The 19,320-nt window shown below is 40.3% G+C and overlaps 1 protein-coding gene across 1 annotated transcript in view; it reads right to left on the bottom strand.

Moving 5' to 3' along the window:
- gfra3 (GDNF family receptor alpha 3) overlaps positions 1-19,320 on the bottom strand; it is a 64,072-nt gene that overhangs the window by 22,633 nt on the left and 22,119 nt on the right. The window contains exons 2-4 of the mRNA XM_042492760.1: positions 9,723-10,019; positions 2,712-2,783; positions 525-879 (exon numbers count right to left, since the gene is read on the bottom strand). Of these exons, the coding sequence (XP_042348694.1) occupies positions 525-879; positions 2,712-2,783; positions 9,723-10,019 (724 nt within the window). The remainder of the gene's footprint in view (positions 1-524; positions 880-2,711; positions 2,784-9,722; positions 10,020-19,320) is intronic.

Genomic DNA, 19,320 nt, shown 5'->3' with positions numbered 1-19,320 from the left:
GTCGAGTGTTAGTTACTAAGTATTAGGCAGAGATATTGTCAGTGGGAGATCAACACTGGCAATATCATTTAGAGACAGTAGGTGGGTTTTCTTTACAGATTTGGGCAAAAATTAAAAAACAAACAGTTTTGCAAAATATGGCTTTTTTGAATCACCTGAAATACCAACTGATGTGAGTATAAAAACGTATTTGCAAAAAATTAGTTACTGCAAAACTGGCATGTTTCCATTAGGCATATTTTAAAGTTGCAATTCCAATTTGTGCAATTTGAGGGTTAATGGAAACTACCTTTTTGCCTGCATTCCATGATTTTCTAGCACCCAATAGCACTCCAATACTCCAAATTTTTGTTTTTAACCTCAGAACAGTTTTACAGTTCATTGACAGTGAGCTGCATGAAGCTGATAGATTTGGAGAAACTACTATCATTGCTAAATATATATTCACATAAATAAACATATTGTACTGTATGCAAGCCATGTTACATAAAAATGCTGTGAACTGTCGGGACTTCATGTCTAACCTGCAGAGGTCATCTCGGCGGCAGAAGCTCTGCTGGTGGAGGCAGTTAGGTTGCAGACCCTCCATCTCCTGATAGGAGCAGGAGGGTACAATGGTTTTCCTCCTCCTCTCACCACATAGGGTGTTGGTGCAGGGGCAGAACAGGACACCCAGGCTGTACTCCTCAGGCACCCGCTCCAGAAAGCGCCGCAAGGCCCGGTGACACTTGTGCTGGTTGCATCTGGTGGTCGCGGGTACCCGTTTGGTGCAGGCTAAAACATACTCGGATCGCAGAGAGCCACACTTCTCATACAAGCCGCAGTCCTGTGCTGCCTTCAAGCACTGGTTCTCACCATCTAGTTGCATGAAAGATGAGGCTGATGGGGCAAGAAAAAGTTAAATTACCCAAACAGAAAATCTGTGTGTTCAGAAAATTGTGCAGAGGGCAATGGAAGTGTCAAAGCTTATACAATAATTGCCCGAAAAATACATCTTATAGCTATTGGCATTTAATCTGTAAATTGCAGCAGGAGTAGAGAACTACACACTTAACTTAATGTGTATACGGTGTTTAAGCTAGAACATAAAACTAAAAAAATGAGCAGTGGTACACCATGACTTTCAGAGGCAACATTGGCCTTGTCTGACAATACACTCCCACACAGTTAGGGGAAACTTCACTCTCTTTCAACCAGCTCTGTGTCACTGCAGAGTGGATAGTGTGTGCAGATGACCAGTGTTTGGCTATACTCCATGCTGCCAGCACCCCCTACCAAGACCTCCCTGCCCAGTCATGGCAAAAGTCTGCTGGGTTACATGAAACGCATCATCACAGTCCACCAAGTGATGCGAAATGAGTCATTGATACATGTTTCACTTCACTTTCACTGCTGGCAAATGAGCAGGGCATTACAGGTACTCACGGCACAGGGGGAGAGCCAAACACTGTTCATCTGCACACACTACACACCTTGTGATGTCGAAAAGCTGGTTGCAGGTGTAAGAGTTGTAGGACTATAAATCCTGTTGTTAGATTTTACATTCAGACAGAAAGGAGGCTTGTGAATTTAAATCTATACTTTTGTGTGCAAAGAGTGACAATTATGGGACTGAGAGCTATTTCAGCTTAGTTTTTCTTAAAAAACTTAGAGACACTTCCAGCCATCCTGATGTTGTTGTGGCTGGTAATAAACTACAGAATAACATACAAATAACATAATTAGATGTTTTAGAATAGGGTTAAACCCACCACTGCAGGCTAGGTAACAGTGGTAATCCCAGAATAAGTAAATCTTCAGTAAATTGTGGTAGTAATTGAGCTAACAACATGTAGTAAGTCCTAATTGGGCCCAGACTGGCCTAGGGCATTCCCACTTTTTTGGAAACCTTACCAGTATCTATGGGTTGATCCTCTGAGGTGCATATGCTCAGTAAACTTATAACTACCCCAAGAATTAAGGGAAAAGAAATTGACAAAATTTTGACAAAATGATCGCAATAATTATTCATCATAATTATTCATCCTCTGGAAACTACGAATAGGTCTGTTAATGTTATGGCCATGGCATCGCCTGGAATCAAGGCTTAAGATGTCATAATACCTGTAAATCCAAGAAGACCTGGGAACTTTGGGGGTGTTGTTAAAGAAACAATTAGGAAGTCCTAAAAATCAAAAGGAATTATCCTTTGGAGTACATCGATGTCAGTGGTGATCTGTCAAGCAGTAGTTTATATTTACTCTGGACCAAAGTACTGGATTAGATCCTTGGACCTCATTTCCACTTTAAGTGTGTCAAAAGAAATGTAGTGACTGACAGCCCATTGGTCTATGATGTTCAAATCTAGCTCAGGGTGTACACTGTATCACTGCCCTGTAGGTTTCTAATGTTTTCCAACTACCAACAGTTATCAACATTTTTTATGTTGAACAGTCTGGTAGGCCTAGCTTATCTAGACCATGCTATCCATGACCAACAACATGTATGTACAAAGACAAAGTGTGAGTGTGCGAATGGATGCTGAGACAGGAATGAAAGCTGTGTGTCCCCAGCTTCACTGGAGAACTGCTACGACTGCATTCGTGACAGTGATGAACAACAATTATAACTACCTAATCATAACAAAGACTGCTCAAATGGCTCTGTGTGTGTGTGTGCGTGTGTGTGCGTGTGTGCGTGTGTGTGTGTGTGTGTGTGTGTGTGTGTTTTACCTGCCACTAAAGAGGCCATGCGAGTATCAATTAGTGTATCATCATAGGGAGATATGTCCAGCTCATCTTCCCCTGGAAAAAAAGGAACACAAAAACATTGCCGAACGATTGAGTGATCACTCACAATGTGACCCACAGCAGCCTGGAATGATCAAATGTAAGACAAACACTGTGGTAAGAGGAGCAAACAGTAACTGAGAAACACTGATGAAAGTCAAAGTGACCTCCCTCGAATGCACTTGAAGAAGGTCATTGATATAATCTGTAATGAGGGCATGAAATAAAATGAAAAGATGAATTGAAGAAGTGTTTTTCACAGTTTTCATGTGAAAGAAATGGTGTTATTACCATTAAGAAATGGTGGTAATTACTAAGGCCATGACCAATTTGAGCCAGAATATTTTCAAAAATGCAGACAATGACAAAACATCCAAACTACCATTTGAAGGGAAGTTTTGAAAAGCTGTCCCGCCCAAATAATAGGATGACATTTAAATCTGTGGGGCCTAAGGTTGAACCTTGGGGCATGCCACAATAACTTTTTATTCCAGTCTTACATTTATACCATACTAGAACTGTGCTAGAGAACCCCAACCCCAGTGACTCTTTTCAGTGAGGTGGCCCAAGTGGGGCACTGACTTATGCAGGGGCAGCATGGTGAATTAATGCTGCTGTAGAAACACATAGCTTTAATTCACCACTTTTGTCTCCACTATGCAAACCTACTGTAGTTACTAACATTGCAGTGTCTTACATTCCTGTTAATAGTTGAGTTTAAAAAATAAATAGACCAACCAATCACAACACAACAGAGCAACACCACACAAATTCAAAATAAAGCTCTGCTCTGCAGCTCCACATCAAAACAGATATTCATCCTCTTCTTTGGCTTTTTGGCAGGCTAGACACAACTCTCGCACATCACTGCCTCTCAGGTTTATGGCTGAACTGCACCTATAAGCAAACATTCTTTTTTATTTATTTTTTATTTTTTACTTTTTTATTTTTTCAGTTCAAACTGACTGAGCAGACAGCCAATCATAATGGGGTGGCACCTGGGGGTGGCGCCTGTGCGACCCCATGCCACTCCCTAGACACGCCCCTGCCCAGGCTACAATTCAAATAATTAGATAAATAAGGAGATTGTGACTGACTGTATTAAACAAAGTAATGTCCACAAAGTTCAGGAATGGACAATTTTTATTCCACTGATATACCTGATGTAATTTACAACTTGGAGCAAGACTGTGTCCGTGTTGTTTATGGTACAGAAACCAAATATAATTTTTTGAGGGACACAGAATCGATAAAAAATTTTTTAAAAATAATAAAACCAAATAAAATTTAATGGGCAAAGCTTAATCAAACCAAAACAAACAAACCGGGGGGAGAGGGGGGCAACAGCAACAGGATCATTAAAAAACAGGAAATACTACTGGTTGTTTTAGCATCTGACCGGATTTACTGAGAGCTACCTTGTCTCTGAAATAAAATTTCCGGGCAAGTATTTAGCATGCATTTAACTGCTGAAAATAAACATTTAATGATCACTGCTTGAGACCTAAAAGTTTGACCCCAGCATTTAATTGCATCATTTTTCCCTTAGATAAAGTGATTCTGGTGCTTATGTCATCACATTAAGAGCCAAGATGACACCTTATTGGGGTATGAGTAAGCAATGACACACAGAGGGGTAAATAAAATTAAATAGAAATAGAACAGAGAGTGATACGGGAAAAAGATATGACCGTGGTGGAAATCTTCCAATAATAAGAAGATTATGGATATAAACATGAGTCATATACAGTATATCACCAACCAATATAATGCAGTCAAAAATGAATGATAATCAAGTAAAACTGGCCTCACCGTCATGCTGCTCTGTGTGAACTGCTCGGTGATATATTGAATTCTATCTCTAAATGAAGCCGTTGGGGATTTTCTGAGAGTTCACTGCATTTAATGGACACAGAACAAAGGCCCCCCAATGCGTCTCCTGCAGGGTGGGGTCCCTGAATATAAAGCATCCCTTTGCACATTAAAAAAAATGTTACTTTCCAGTATGGGTCTACCTTTTCACCTTGGGGAAGGCATTATAGTATCTATGCCTAGATTCCTACTGTGCATTTACTGATTTATAGGTCGGTTCTGGTTGATGTCAACATATCTCACTGGATGAGTGAAAACTGATTTGGTATCTGGTGCTGGATGAAAGTCAAGGACTCAGCTGTGATTAGAATTCGTCCTGCGGGGAAATTATGCACATAATATCAGCACCAAATTTCATGGTAATCCATTCAATACTTGTTGAAATGAAGAGTGAGGAGATCACCAATGGCATTAAGATTCATCTTCCTCAAGTCCATAAATGTCTGGACCACAATCACAACTAGTGTAGCCAAAAACAACCCAACTGACTCAGCTTTCCCACACTAGACTGAGTGCTTATTGGTGAATGTCACAAAATATTTTCAAGGCACAGCTGTGCAAGTTTGGTTAAAATGAAGCTAAAATATGAAAGCAGTGTTCAAAGATAAAGTACATTATTAGAGGGATAAAGCACACAGACTAGAATTTTCTGCTGGCCCAGCCAGCTACTTCAGGTTTAAGGTATACCAACACCAACATCAATACGAAAACTTTTAAGTTAAATTTTCTTTGGGTTTCACCATAACATGCCATGAACACATACAGTGCTACTTGAAAGTTTGCGAACCCTCCAGACATGGTCACTGTTTTTGTAAAAAACAATAAAACAACCTTATTAAACATACATTCAAATCCCAATTTGAATGTGTAGCCTGTGCCTCCTCCTCCTTTTGCAGCCATTACTTCAACCAAACGTCTTCTGTAACCACTAACCAGTCTCTCACATCTGCTTATGGGGTTTTTTGCCCACTCGTCCTTGCAGAACTCAGCCAGTTGAGAGAGGTTGGAGGAACACCTTGGATGTACCAACTTCTTCAGGTCTTGCCATAACATTTCAATTGGATTCAAGTCCGGACTTTGACTGGGCCAATCCAGAGTATGAATCCTTTTTCTCTGAAGCCATTCCTTTGTAGTTTTGCAGGAATGCTTTGGTACATTGTCTTGTTGCATAATCCATTTTCATCCCAGCTTCAACTCTCTGACTGATGGCAGGAGATTCTGGTCAAGAATTTGTTGATAGGCCTAAGAATTCATGGTTCCCTGGATAATATGGAGTCGTCCAGGTCCAGAAGCAGAAAAGCAGCCCCAGACGTTCATCACCATGCGTCACTGTTGGGAGGAGGTCCTTTTCTTGATATGCAGTGTTGGCTTTTCTCCAAACATGGCGGTTTTGATTATGACCAAATAAATCTATTTTGGACTCATCTGTCCAGAGAATGGACTTCAAGAAGGCCTCTGGTTTGTCCAAGTGTTCTCTGGGAAAGTTGAGACGGGCAGCTTTGTTTTTTTTTTGAGAGCAGAGGCTTCCTTCTAGCAACCCTCCCACGAATGCCATGGCTATTCAATTTTCATCTGATTGTAGATGCATGCACATTTGTCCAAGATGTCTCATTTCATTTCATTTCTCACTTTACCAGTGTAGCTGGGGGTTCACTTACTTTTGCAGATGCACTAATTCCATTTTTCATGTAGTGTTTGGGCTACCTAAACAAGTCCCACTAAACAAGTACATGCAATTGATAATCTGACATTTCATATATAAAAACTAGTGATGATAAATCAAGAAAATCATGGTAAAACAACAAAAACATCTAAACTGCTCAAGGGGTTCACATACTTTCAAGCAGCACTGTACATAAAAAAACATACATAGGACAACATATAGGCTACTTAAAAGTAGAATTAGGTTACTTCATAGTGCAGCAAAGCTTAGCAGTCAGCTAACTGGAATGAGGATAAAATAATTTCATTATGCAGCCTTTTCTCACTCCAAACTCATCAAATAGGTCCGCTGTGTCAGTATGATGTCAAAAGCCACCTTCTGCGTCCAACCAGAACACTGCTAGACGGCGCCAGATAAGAAAACGCTCAGGCAGACCATGCTGCATCATCCCACCATGTGCATTTCTTGACATCACGGTAAAGGTATCCCGCAGCGTAAACAGCTTAAGCAGAGGGATACCTAAGACATCACAGGTAGACGCAGGGGGTCACTGACCGAGCGGCACCATGCGAGTTGGGATGAGAATGCATTGGGCTCTTCTCGACTTTCAAAATTCTGTTGGATCAAATGACTCAAACTCTGATAGCGCACCAGTCATTTCGTGGGGGATGTTATGCTCATATGTTTATAGGTTTTTTATGTTTTCAACTTGTAAAGCACTGCATGAAAAGTGTTCTATAAATAAAGTTTGATTTGATTTGATTTGATGATAGCGACTTGTCAATCACAAGGTAGCCAACCTGCTTTATCATCTATTTTACTCTAAATGGGACCACATTTTACAAACCGCACATCATGCTGTATTAAAAAGGACTTGAAACTAACAATTAAGATCCATTGGGAAAATGGTTTACTGAGGTACTAAACCAAGTGAGAGTAGGTTCATTTTGTCAGTGACTTGGACCTATTTTTGTCGCACCCTGTCGGCCATAAGAAAGAACCTGTATTGGCATTGTTCTCAGACCCGGAGATAAGGCCTTTAATGACGGACAAAAAAAATAAAAAATGCAAAATTGTGAATGCAATGTCATTTTAGAGGGAGTTACTCCAGGGAACTACTTTTTGCAGTGCGGCTTATAGCCCCCCAGGCTCGAGCTCTACTTCATTACATTCATAAGAGTGCTATTAATCTTTGCGTTTCTCCACAACATCATAAAAACAACCTGTATCACTCAACGCGTCTGTCATTGAAATCTCATCAACATGACCAAAATGAGGATAAAGTGAAGAAGAAAAGGTGGGCAAACCCACAGTCACCATGAGCTCATGTTATTAAAGACAGCCTTTGTCCAGTTGTGAAACCCATTAAGCACAGCCTTGATTGAATAGTGGACACACCGTTTGTTGCTGCAAATTATTTGAACACACTCAAAAGTTCAAACTCAATCAAGAATGTAATGGCATGTAAAGTGTTTATGTATGTAAATCCTATTCTGGGCTATATATTTATGGTAATGACACGCTAGAGCAGCCTAGCAGCGTTAGGAACTGAAGAGTGTGTAATTACACTAATGCTCCGCTGACTAATAGGCCACAGGGGAGGAGGAGTCCGCTGGCTAGTGTTAGCTCACTTACTGATGCACACATCACACCAGCACTCGGGATATACTTCTGTTCCCGAGTGTGTTTGTGTGTGCGTTCAGAGTGAGGTCTTTTTGACTGGAATTCACTTCTACATGAGAGTGGTTTGGGATGATGACACATTTTATGACTAATTTAGAACTGAACCTATTTTGCATTAGAGTTGTGAAATAAATACACAGTAGTGTCATGATCACAGATTGGCTTTCTATTCTACTCTTGGTTCTGGTTCTGGTTGTCTGTGTATGTGTGTAAACTGCAACAAAACACTCAGTATGTTCACATGCACAGTAAAGTTGAGCCATAGTTATAGCTCGATTAGGCCATTTCACTGGACTACTGTCCTTGTCCCAGTATACAAGCACCAGGACAAACCATTTATTGACGGTATGTCCGACTCCATCTCGGTTAGTGTTGACATGCTCCCGTTCAGCTAGTTGCTATAGGACTTTCTTCCAGTCAACCTAATGCGTCACATACTAAACAAGTTAGCAAGTGGCAAAGGGGTTGCATGTCAGTTGGTGAAAAATGCATGGTTTCTGCTCTAGCACTCAGGATGTTGATAACTTTGTCTTGTTTCATTTTCTTCCCTTCTGCTTCTGTCGTTATTCGAGTCTTCTACAAATTCATGCTGTTGGTCTTTTGGGTCAAAGCCCAGCATGGGGACTACAGAGTATGCGCAGAATATCTGGGCAAGTTCAGGTCCAGTACATGAAAGAGTACATCAACTCCCAACCGCTCTATCAAAGTGTGTTCGTCTGACTTCGAGAAATTTGACTTGGTAAGATTTCAGTCTGACTTACATGTTTATTTATTTCAAAAGTTTTAGTCAGACTAAGACAATATTTTGAGTTTTTCTAACATCATGTACAACAACATACTGATTGGTGGGGTCTGATGCTCCTTGGTGCACCTGTGCATATTGTTTTCTAAACCTAAAACAGCATAAGGTGAGTATTATGGCCAACTCACTTCAAATGATTGGCACAAACTTTAGGCCCAGTCTGATTTCTTATTTTTACCTCTGTACCCTTCTTTTCACCTTCTCCTTTGCCCCTTGAAACAGAGTGACAAGAAAGGGATGGTAGTTGAAATCTTATGAAATACAACAACCCTTAAAGACCCTGATGGCTTTCATGCAAACAGATATTACTTTGGTGATAATGTTGATATGATAACGAGATTTGAAATTTATCTGATGGAGAGAGAACACCATGTTTCTCTTCTTTTGCCCTGAGCTGAGCTGCCAACCAGACTGATTCCTTTCACAGATGGGCTCCACAGCTGAACATGCTGAACTAGCCATAAAAAGCCAACGAGGGTCAACAGTGCTTTTAGCTCTGTTTTTGGGTTCCATCAACTCCCAAGAAAACTTTAGCTGCTAAATGCTCCACTTTTCACCAGCTCGTCTCTAACTGCGTGTGCCTGCTGTTTGGAGCGGAGCTGATTGTGTACAGGGAGGGTTATCAGAACTTGTTTGCTGTAAGCAGATGCTTTTGAGACTGAACCAACAAAAGCTGCAGACTGTTAAACCATAACTGACTCAGCTGAGGGAAACTGCAGAATTTGTGATAATTCTGTCTGGGTTCATTACTAGAAGCGACCCTTTGCACAGTCCACAGAATCATTTGAGTCTTTCATTATAGAAATATTATTCCCAACTAGAGAAGCAGGTGTGGATAATGAATAGATAAAGAAAACCCAGGTTATGATATGCCACCCCACAAACACTTGCACGCATATTTTGACACCTCAGCCCGAGCTGAGGCCTGACTGACCTGGCAGCAGGCGAACCCGCCAGTATATGCGCAAGCACTGCTCCTCCCTGCGATGTCCGCGCTGGCACTTGCAGGCCAAGAGAGCGGGGTGTTTAGCCAGCAGAGCATCCTGTCTCTCCAGGCACTCAGCAGCCACCTGCTCCCCCAGTGGGGACATCGCTGCATCGGCCGCACACAGATCCAAGCCCCGGTATAGCGCCTCGCACCGTGGATCAGCGGAGCACACTCGATGGGCTTCAACACAGTCAATGGGGGAGGGACGGAAGGGGAAGACTGGTGCTGATAATGGCAACACACCTGAAGGAGGAGAACAGAGATGGAGAGAGATTGTTAAAAGTGTACAAGGGGAGAAAAAAATGTCTAGAGAACCATGTGTCAGTTTTCCCAAAGTGAAGGTTTTCAATCTGGATAGCCCCCTGGTGTCTGACTGCAGTATAGGTCATAGAACTCAGCCCTCCATGTTAGTGAATGGGACATGGGCCAAACTATGAACTCAAAGTGCACGCCAAATAATGATAATAATTAATAATAATAATAATTTCAGTGACGTAACAAAAACACAAACAAGGGAGGCAGCAGAAGTGTCTCACATCAGAAGTGATCATCAGATCACTTCAGGAAACATCATTTTGTCTTTCTATAATGAAAAAGGCTGCGTATCCTCTACTCCACCGCTCCCCTGTCCTACACGGTGCAGGGTTTACCACACTAATGTGTTCCTTGCAGCAGCATGCTACTATTAAAAAAATTGCTCTTTCACTCACTCTGCACTCTGCTTCTCCTCTCATCCATTGATCGGTTCAACTCAGAGCAAATCAACTGATCAATTATCCATGTTGTGACTCAAACTGCTGCTGAGGGACATAAATATCACGATGAGTTTCGCCTGCACTGCGTTCATAGAATCGCAAAGACATTGGCAGAATGATAAAAAAAACTGACACATGCACACGGGATTAAAAAAATAACGGGAGGTTTGTCGACACTGAAACAGAGTCTCCCCTGTGTTTCCAAACATGTTCAAAGCGGAAGGAGGAACGGTTATCAACTTGTGTGATATTTCCTCTAGCTCTCATCTGCCATTGCTGGTTTCCTTTTATAAACACAGGCACCTGCTCAAATAGCATGCAGTGATAAGTAACCAGGATCATAGTCATGGATATGAATAACCAGATTTCTCTGTGTTCCATGTAAACATCCTATCCTAGATATGATCACAACTCAGATAATCCTCATTACCGAGATATTTATGTAAACATACTCAATGGCAGGATTATATTAAATTCTACAACAGTGCATAGGTGTATTCAATTGGCACGAAGAGCATATAGTAGATGCAGCCCAGTTCTATACAAAGTCAATTAAAAAATGGCTTTACAAATCTCTTTCATAGACAGAGATGAGAGGAAATGATGAGAGGCTGGCGAACAATGAGTGGAAGAACTGGAGTTTCTGGTGAGTTCTGAGACCAGTTAGAGCCAAAATTGTCACACAAACACACACAGTCATTACCTATTGTGGTGCTAGCTAGCTACACAGTGCTGGAAGAAGTATTCACATCCTTTACTTAAGTTAAAGTACTAATAACACCCAGTAAAAACCTCTGTTAATGTAAATTATGGAATGATAATGTTACTTGAGTAATGGGGTGGTCACATCGAGAAACATCGCACCAGGTGCAACCAATCCAAAAACGCCTTGAAAGCACATCTGGAGAAACAGCTGGGAGTGCTTGGAGCGGGGGCTACACTGTGCATGACCAAAAATTACATTAAGGAGTGGTGTGACGTGCCTTGAGCTGAAAAGTTGAAAACATATTAACTTATATGTGCAGAAAAATGTGTAACGTAGCAGCAAGAAAGAAGTGCCCTACTGGCATGCTGTACAACAGGGAAACAATAGTTTTGCTGGCAGCACTTTTCTAGTGATGTATCTCTGTGTTATCAGACCTTAAGTATAACCAGGAAAATGTACTTAAAGTATTACAAAGAAAAAAAGTACTCAATGCAGAGACATTTTGGAGAAAAAAAACATTAAAAACCCCCAAATTGTAAAAATAACACGACACAACTCAAATGTATCAATACATTTAATTTAAAAAAAAAAACCCCCAACCCCCCCCCAAAAAAATAGAAACAAGACTCAGCTGTCAGATAAATGTAGTGAAGCAAAAAGTACAATATTTCCCTCTGAAATGTAGTGGGGTTATAGTAATGCTCAAGTAAAATTCAAGTACCTCTAATTAAGATGACGTCGTAAGACAGGGAAGTATTTTGTAGTTTTCAGTGATTTTTCTCCATTAGAAGCAGTTATAGTAACCTTATAGGAACAGCTCTGCTCTGTGGTTATTGTGGTGTAGTGGCTGCTGACATTTCTTTTATGTCCCTCAATGACTGTTGTTGGTTCTAATTATGAGTTTTATGGGATTACTATGTCATGTTTACCACCCCATAAATCAAAAGATCTTACAGTCAACCAATAGGCACCTCATGTTCACACTAAGGCCTAGTCCACTTGGACATGTATATTTTTGAAAACAACCCTTTCACCCCTTTTTCCATAAAAAAATCCCATCCATGCAAGCACTGCTATAGAAGAAATTTCTGTCCAAATAAAAATGAAAAATGTAATTGAATAGCTGTCAAGAGCAAATGATCATGCGCTGATATAACCTTAACTCTAAAGCCATGCAAAGAAGATGTTGTGAATCAGAAGCCTGACACAAAGCTTTTACCTGAGGCCACTTGAAGCAGCAACCTCTGCAGCTCATTCTGACATCTCTATTGCCCAGTATAGTGGAACAGTAACTGCCCATTCATGAGTAAACGTGAAAAAAATCCTGTAAGCGAGGTTAGAACCAGCAGCATTTAGGTCAAGTCCTCCATTGCACCAAATGTCATCTTATTTGAGATACCTCAGAGGAGATAACGGCTGTTCTGGCTCTTTGTGTTCTGTGATGTTATCCCTTGCCTCTCCTGCAGCTGCCCAGGTGTGCTGCATCACCTAATGAGCTGCACTGCTTGGCGAGATGCAGCTGGTCCAGGAAGGAGATACTTAAGAGCTCCTGCTCAATCCGGCAGTGACATGACCTTAACTCTACAGCCACACAAAGAAAAAGAAGAAGATGTTGGCCAATCAGTAGCCTGAGATATAGCTGTTTCTGGAGTAGCAACCTCTGTAGCACACTCTGACGTCCCTGTTCAGCAATACAGGGGAACAGTAACTGTATGTTTGTGTGTAAACGTGAAAAGCCCCATTAGCAAGGTCAGAACCAGCAGCATTTGGGTCACGTCCTCCGTTGCAAGAAATGTCGCCTCATTTTTGAAGCCTCAAGGAAGATGATGGCGCACACTCTGATGGCGGACACCCTGATGGCAGACACTCTGATGTTCAAGGTTCAAACAAAAAACACTGTTTTCCATGACTACACGTCAACACTGAAAACAAACAACATCACCCTGAACAGAGTTCGACAAGTGATCCATTCCAGTAAACTAAGAGTGCTTTCACATATAGTCTTATTTAAAAGAACCAGACGCAGTCCCCTTAAAGTGGACCAAAGAGTGGTCTAACAGATAAGGGACTCTTTTTGTGTACTTCAGCTCTGATAAAGAATTATAATTTTCTGGACTTTTTCCCCTATCTATCTATCTATCTATCTATCTATCTATCTATCTATCTATCAAATTACTCACTGCTTGTTTTTAAATAAAATCAAAGCAATTTCCTCAGGTATAAAGGCTTTGTGACAGGTGTCTGAATACAACACAACAAAAGTGATGTCAATCCAGGCATTATAAACTTTACAGAACACAAACAAATCACACCAGAGTTTGACCGTCCTTTTAAGGACTGTCCTTTTGGCTGTCATCAGAGTTCAGTTTAAAGCTTTCAATGAGCCTAAATGAACCAAACCAAAAAGGCAAACTACACAGAACCAGAGTTTGTTTGAACCACTCAAAGGTATGAAAGCACTTTAACAGATGAGGGAACACTGCAGGCCAGACGTCATGCCAATAGTCACGGACAAAGCACAAAGGTTTCTTTCACTCATCGAACTTTGAATGGGGAACATCCCATTTTGCTCTTAACTTTCCCCCCTTTGTTTTGTTGCAAACTCCAGTGGATGTTCTTCAGCCAAGATATTCAGGTGCAGCTGATACTCTAAGCTCGCTTTCACTTATTCAAAACAGCTGTTGGATTGTGTGGAACCCGAAGTTTCTCCAGGAGGAACTGTTGTTTTCCGAAGTGTGGCCGCTTCGATTTGCAATAGCAAAAAGCCAAGTCTCCCCTGGTAAAATCCAATAGCTGATATGCACAGGGGAAGTGTAGAGAAGTTGTATGAGGACAGCAGAAATGTCATACGGGGAGGAGAAATAGGGGAACGGAAAGATGGATAGAAAAAAGGAGAGGTGGAAGCAGAGGAGAGGGTGAGAGACACCAAGGCTGAGATGGAGAGCGAGCGTACCAATGTGAACCTTGATGGGTTGGACACGCGCACAGTATGAGGCGCAATCAGCATGCACCGCCAAAAATGATGTTCTTAGAATCACACAAAGGTGCGCGTGCACACACATGCACAAAAAACAACACACGTACACTCGCACACATGGCTGCCCTGAGAAGGACCCTTTTATGTGTGTGTCCTGCTGGGAGGGAGACTGGGAGGCACAGAACCCATCATTACTAGCAGAACACAATACTGCACAGCCACAGGGGAGGGGGGCGGAGGGGGCAAAGCAATCTGTCTAAGACACACACATACATAGTCGCATAGGCTTCCACACACACATCTCAGTGTCAGAATAAAGTGGCTGAGAGAGCATAAACAGCTTAACATTCAGTGCCGGATCAGTAGACAGTATGTAAATTGAATACTGAGTGTGCTGATGAAAGACTAACCACATACATAAAACATTGTTGGGTGAACAAACAGCCTTTGTGGAACGCCGCATCCCGGCACTCCGCCGCAACTCACTTTGTCCACACATCAGAGCGAGCGCTCAGCTTGATCCTGACCACCTCTCTGACCAGAGGCTGTCCTGTCTCACGCCTGTGTCACATCATCAAACTATTACCAGTGTTTTCATCTCTGCTGCACGGCATTTTCCCCCTTTTAAACCCAATGTTCCTGTGGGGTCATGACAAGCTCAGGTCATCATGTCTGACAGTAGCACACACACAGTTTGAGTCTCAGTTGAGCCGCGCTCAAAGCAGCTTGCAGTCTTTTTTCCTGTGTGGGGTCATCTAAGTCATCCAGGGATGTCAATTCAAAATATTTATAAAAAAAATAAAATACTAAAATACTGTTATTTCACATAAAAAGTCTCATGAACTCTCTTCAGTGCTTTGAATAAACATTTTCAAGTGCACCTGTTGTCACATGGGAAACACATTTTGGAACTGAGATCAGTTGCTAAGCCGAGGTAACAGATTCATTAACTGTGTCCAGAGATTGAATTGTCGATAATATGTCATCACTTCTTCATGTAACCGTTTTAGACATTAATGCAAAATGTTGTCACAATCAGTCAATTAATTCTTTTGTTTTGTGAGGTCACATTGACGTTCACCTCTGACCACCAAAATCAAATCCGTTCATCCTTGAGTCCAAGTGGATGTTTGTGCCAGATTTGAGGAAATGTCCTCAAGGTCAGCTTGAAATATTGCATTAATGAGAATGAGACAGATTCAAGGTCATGCTGACCTTGACTTTTGATCACAAAAACCAAATCAAATAAGAAACATGTTTTGTTAGGTCACACTAACCTTGACCTTTGACCACTAAAATCCACTCAGTTCATTCTTGAGTCCAACTTGAGGTCTTCTTGAGATATTGCAGAATGAGACCAATGAAAGGCCACACTGACATTGCCATTTGACCATAAAAATTGAATTAAGTCATTCTTGATTCCAAGTATGAATGAGCAAGATAAGATCACGGTGACCTTGACCTATGACCACCAAAATCGAATCCTTTCTTTGTTGATTTCAAGTAAACGTTTCTGCCATATTTGAAGAAAATGCCTCAAAGTGCCAAAGCATTTTTCCCCTATAAACCCAATGTTCCAATGGGGTAATGACAAGCTCAGGTCATCATGTCTGACAGTAGCACACTCACAGTGTGAGTCTCAGTTGAGCTGAGCTCAAAGCAGCATGCAGTCTTATTTTCCTGTGTAGGGCCATCTAAGTAATCCAGGAACGTCAGTTAAAAAAAAAAAAGGTAAACACTCTGCTTCACAATTTTAGACCAACAGCAAAAAGATGTTTGATTTCATACAAAAGTCTAATGAACTCTCCTCGGTGGTTTGAATAAACATTTTCCAATGCACCTGGTGTCACATGGGACACAAATATTGGCACTGAGATCAGTTGCAAAGCCGAGGCAACAGTTTCATTAACTGTGTGAATGGATGGCTAGACTAAACACACGGTTTATGTGGAACTTTGAAATGAGACTTCAAAAATAGGCACCTGGCATTCAGAATAAAAGCATGTAGTTAAAATTTTGTAAAACTAAACAAAACAAAATAAAAAACATTAAAAAATAAAATAAAAATTTAAAAGGCACCATTTGATCTTCATAGGAGTTAATTAAAGCGACCGGCTACAGTGGTCAGGTAAGATCATTTCTAATGCCACACCTCTTGATCTTTTTACTATATCTGACTTGTTGTCTTCAGACCCAACCAACAATGACTCAAGTGGCATCACTTCAGGACATTTATTAGCCTTTACACAGCTCCTTCTAGGAACACTTAAGGCTTTAAACTACTTCTTTCACAAAAAACTCGGCAAAATCAGACTTCCCCTTAAGTAGATGTTAAAACCAGTGACAGTGTGGAAACTAGGGTTGAGCCAAACACTCAGATTAAACAAGTATCAAGTAAAAATTGCGTTCCATTACAAGAATTAGTTATGTCTGAGTAAAACGTGTCAATATCCATTCTTGTTATGATGGAAAATCCTCATTTGGTAGTTATGTTTTTTCTCATACATTTGTGATAAAAAAAAATATTGAATGCTTAATCCTAAAATTGAATTAAATATAATGTGTCATCACTTCTTCATCTCATCCTGTTACACATTTTTGTGAAAGTTTGTTATAATTATTCAACAAGTTCTTAAGTTCTGGCCAAAAACATGTTTTGTGAAGTCAAAGTGACTTTGACCTTTGACCACCAAAATCTAATCAGCTCATTCTTGAGCCCAAGTGAACATTTGTGTCAAATTTGATGCAACTTTCTCATGGCTCTTGTTGATATATTACATTAATAAGAATGAAACTGATGCAAAGTCACACTGACCTAGACCTTTGACCACCAAAATCTAATGATTGATTTTTGATTCCAAATTAGCGTTTGTGCCAAATTTGAAGAAATTCCCTCAGTGTTCTTGAGATATTGTGTTCACAATAATGAGACTGTATGAGTCATAGCGACCTTGAACTTTGACCTGTGAGCCCCAAAATTAAATATGTTCATTGTTAATTATAAGTAAATGTTTGTGCCAAATTTGAAGAAATTCAGGATGCTCTTGAGGCATCATGTTGACATGAATGAGAACCACAAGGTCACAGTGACCTTGACCTTTGATCTGTGACTACCAAAATCAAATCAGTCCAACGTTGAGCCGAAGTGGACGTTTATGCCAAATTTTAAGAAATTCCCTTAAAGTCCTCCTTCAGACAGATGGACGGACCGATGGACAGACAAGACACTGAAAACATAATGCCTTTACCCATGACTATAGCATGCGCAAAGGCATACAAAATTACTCCTTCTTTGACCTCTGACTGTCGCCGGTGGTGCTGCTGAACTGTTCATCAACTGCTTACTGTCCTCTATGCTAAAACATTTCAATGTGACTGGCAACATATTTTCTATTTTTTTTTCTTTAGAACTAGCTTATTTGAAAGAATGGTTTCACTGTTTTCTTCAACATAGGTTTGCTTGGCTAAATACGTTGCAATTTGTTTTTATGAGTGGGATATTACAGTTATTACAGCTACATAACAGTTACATGGGCTGCACTCAGTGCTTTTCTAGTCTTCTGGCCACTCAAAGCGCTTTGACACTACATGTCACATTCACCCATTCACACACATTCACATGCTGTCGGCTGCAGCTACCATACAAGGTGCCACCTGCTACTCAGTAACCAATCACACACACCGATGGCCCAGCATCGGGAGCAATTTGGGGTTGAGTACCTTGCTTCAGGATACTTCGACATGTTGACTGGAGAAACAGGGGATCAAACTGCTTATCTTGCAATTAGTAGAAAACCCGCTCTACCTCTGAGCCACAGCTGCCCTAGTTATGAAGTTTAAAATGAATTAATCAGAAGAAGAAGAATGCACCGCCCCCTCTAAAATGAAAATCTAGCTCCGCCCCTGACATTATATATCTTGTTGTTTTAATAGGTCAAACTCCTGGAACAGTATAGAGGAAACTTCAGATATTAATGTCAAGCATAAAGATGACAAGATAAGAAACTAGGTTAGAAAGAAATCTAACCTAGAAAAAAGGCAAGTGAAACTGACACACTGTGACTCATTCACGTATATTTTTTCCTCAATAGATCATGTCATTCTTTGACATTTATATTTCTATATTGTGACGCTAATCAAAACAGCTTTCTTCCACGCCACACAGACGAGTGGATCCAGCAGAAGCAGAGCACTCTGGCTCTGTGTCAGTGCTGCAGACAGACTAATGCCACATCAAAAACAGTCTGCTGGCCTCTACTGAGCATTTTGTTGGGATGTATGTATGGACACCATCTATTGTACATCCACTGCAGAAAAAAACTGTATTAACCCTTTGAAACCTGGAGCAACATCACTTTTCTTGTGCTGCTGTCAAACGCCTTTCACAAGTGCTAATCTTTGAACGCCGAGCAAATTAATACATTTTCTTTCACAAACATGGAGAAAAAGGCAACAAACAACTTAATTAGAAATGTAAGACAAATTGGTAGAAATAAGTAGATTTGAAAAATTACTTTTAAAAGCTAGGGAAAATTGTCAAGAGAAAAAAATATTTCTGAAGATCAAAAATTAAAGAGTTAATTTCTAATTAATTAATTTATTCATTATTTTATTTTATTATCTATTATTAATAAATGTATTATTTAGGATTTTTAAGCACTCTTTCCAGGTCCTTACCTTGTTTGATTTTTGTTACACCTTTTTTTTTAACTTTTTGTTTTTACTTTTAATTGTCTTGTATCTATATTTTTAATAGTTTCTCGTTTTTTGGGAGGTTTTTTTTTTGGTGATTTCTTCTTTTATCACTCATTTCCATCTTCCCATGTTATTTATTTATTTCATGTACAATGCATTAAAAAGGGACACAGCATATTAATGAACATCAGTGTAAAATACAAATGTAAATATGCTGGATTTAGCAGGACCGCTAATTTACATTCGTAGTCAAATTGCGCAGGATTCAAAGGCTTAAACAATATATTTTCTATAAATGCACCAATCTTATCTTGACAAATGAACCACACAATCCACTGTGTAAGGTCAATAATTTGCATTATTACAAATGTCAGTGTAATTTTCAATGAGGCTTTACATTCAGTGATTGTT

Source organism: Plectropomus leopardus, chromosome 9 (assembly GCF_008729295.1).
Source record: "Plectropomus leopardus isolate mb chromosome 9, YSFRI_Pleo_2.0, whole genome shotgun sequence".
Taxonomy (NCBI): domain Eukaryota; kingdom Metazoa; phylum Chordata; class Actinopteri; order Perciformes; family Serranidae; genus Plectropomus; species Plectropomus leopardus.
The sequence above is the reverse complement of the archived record's forward strand: the minus strand, read 5'-3'. Positions and strand labels throughout refer to the sequence as shown.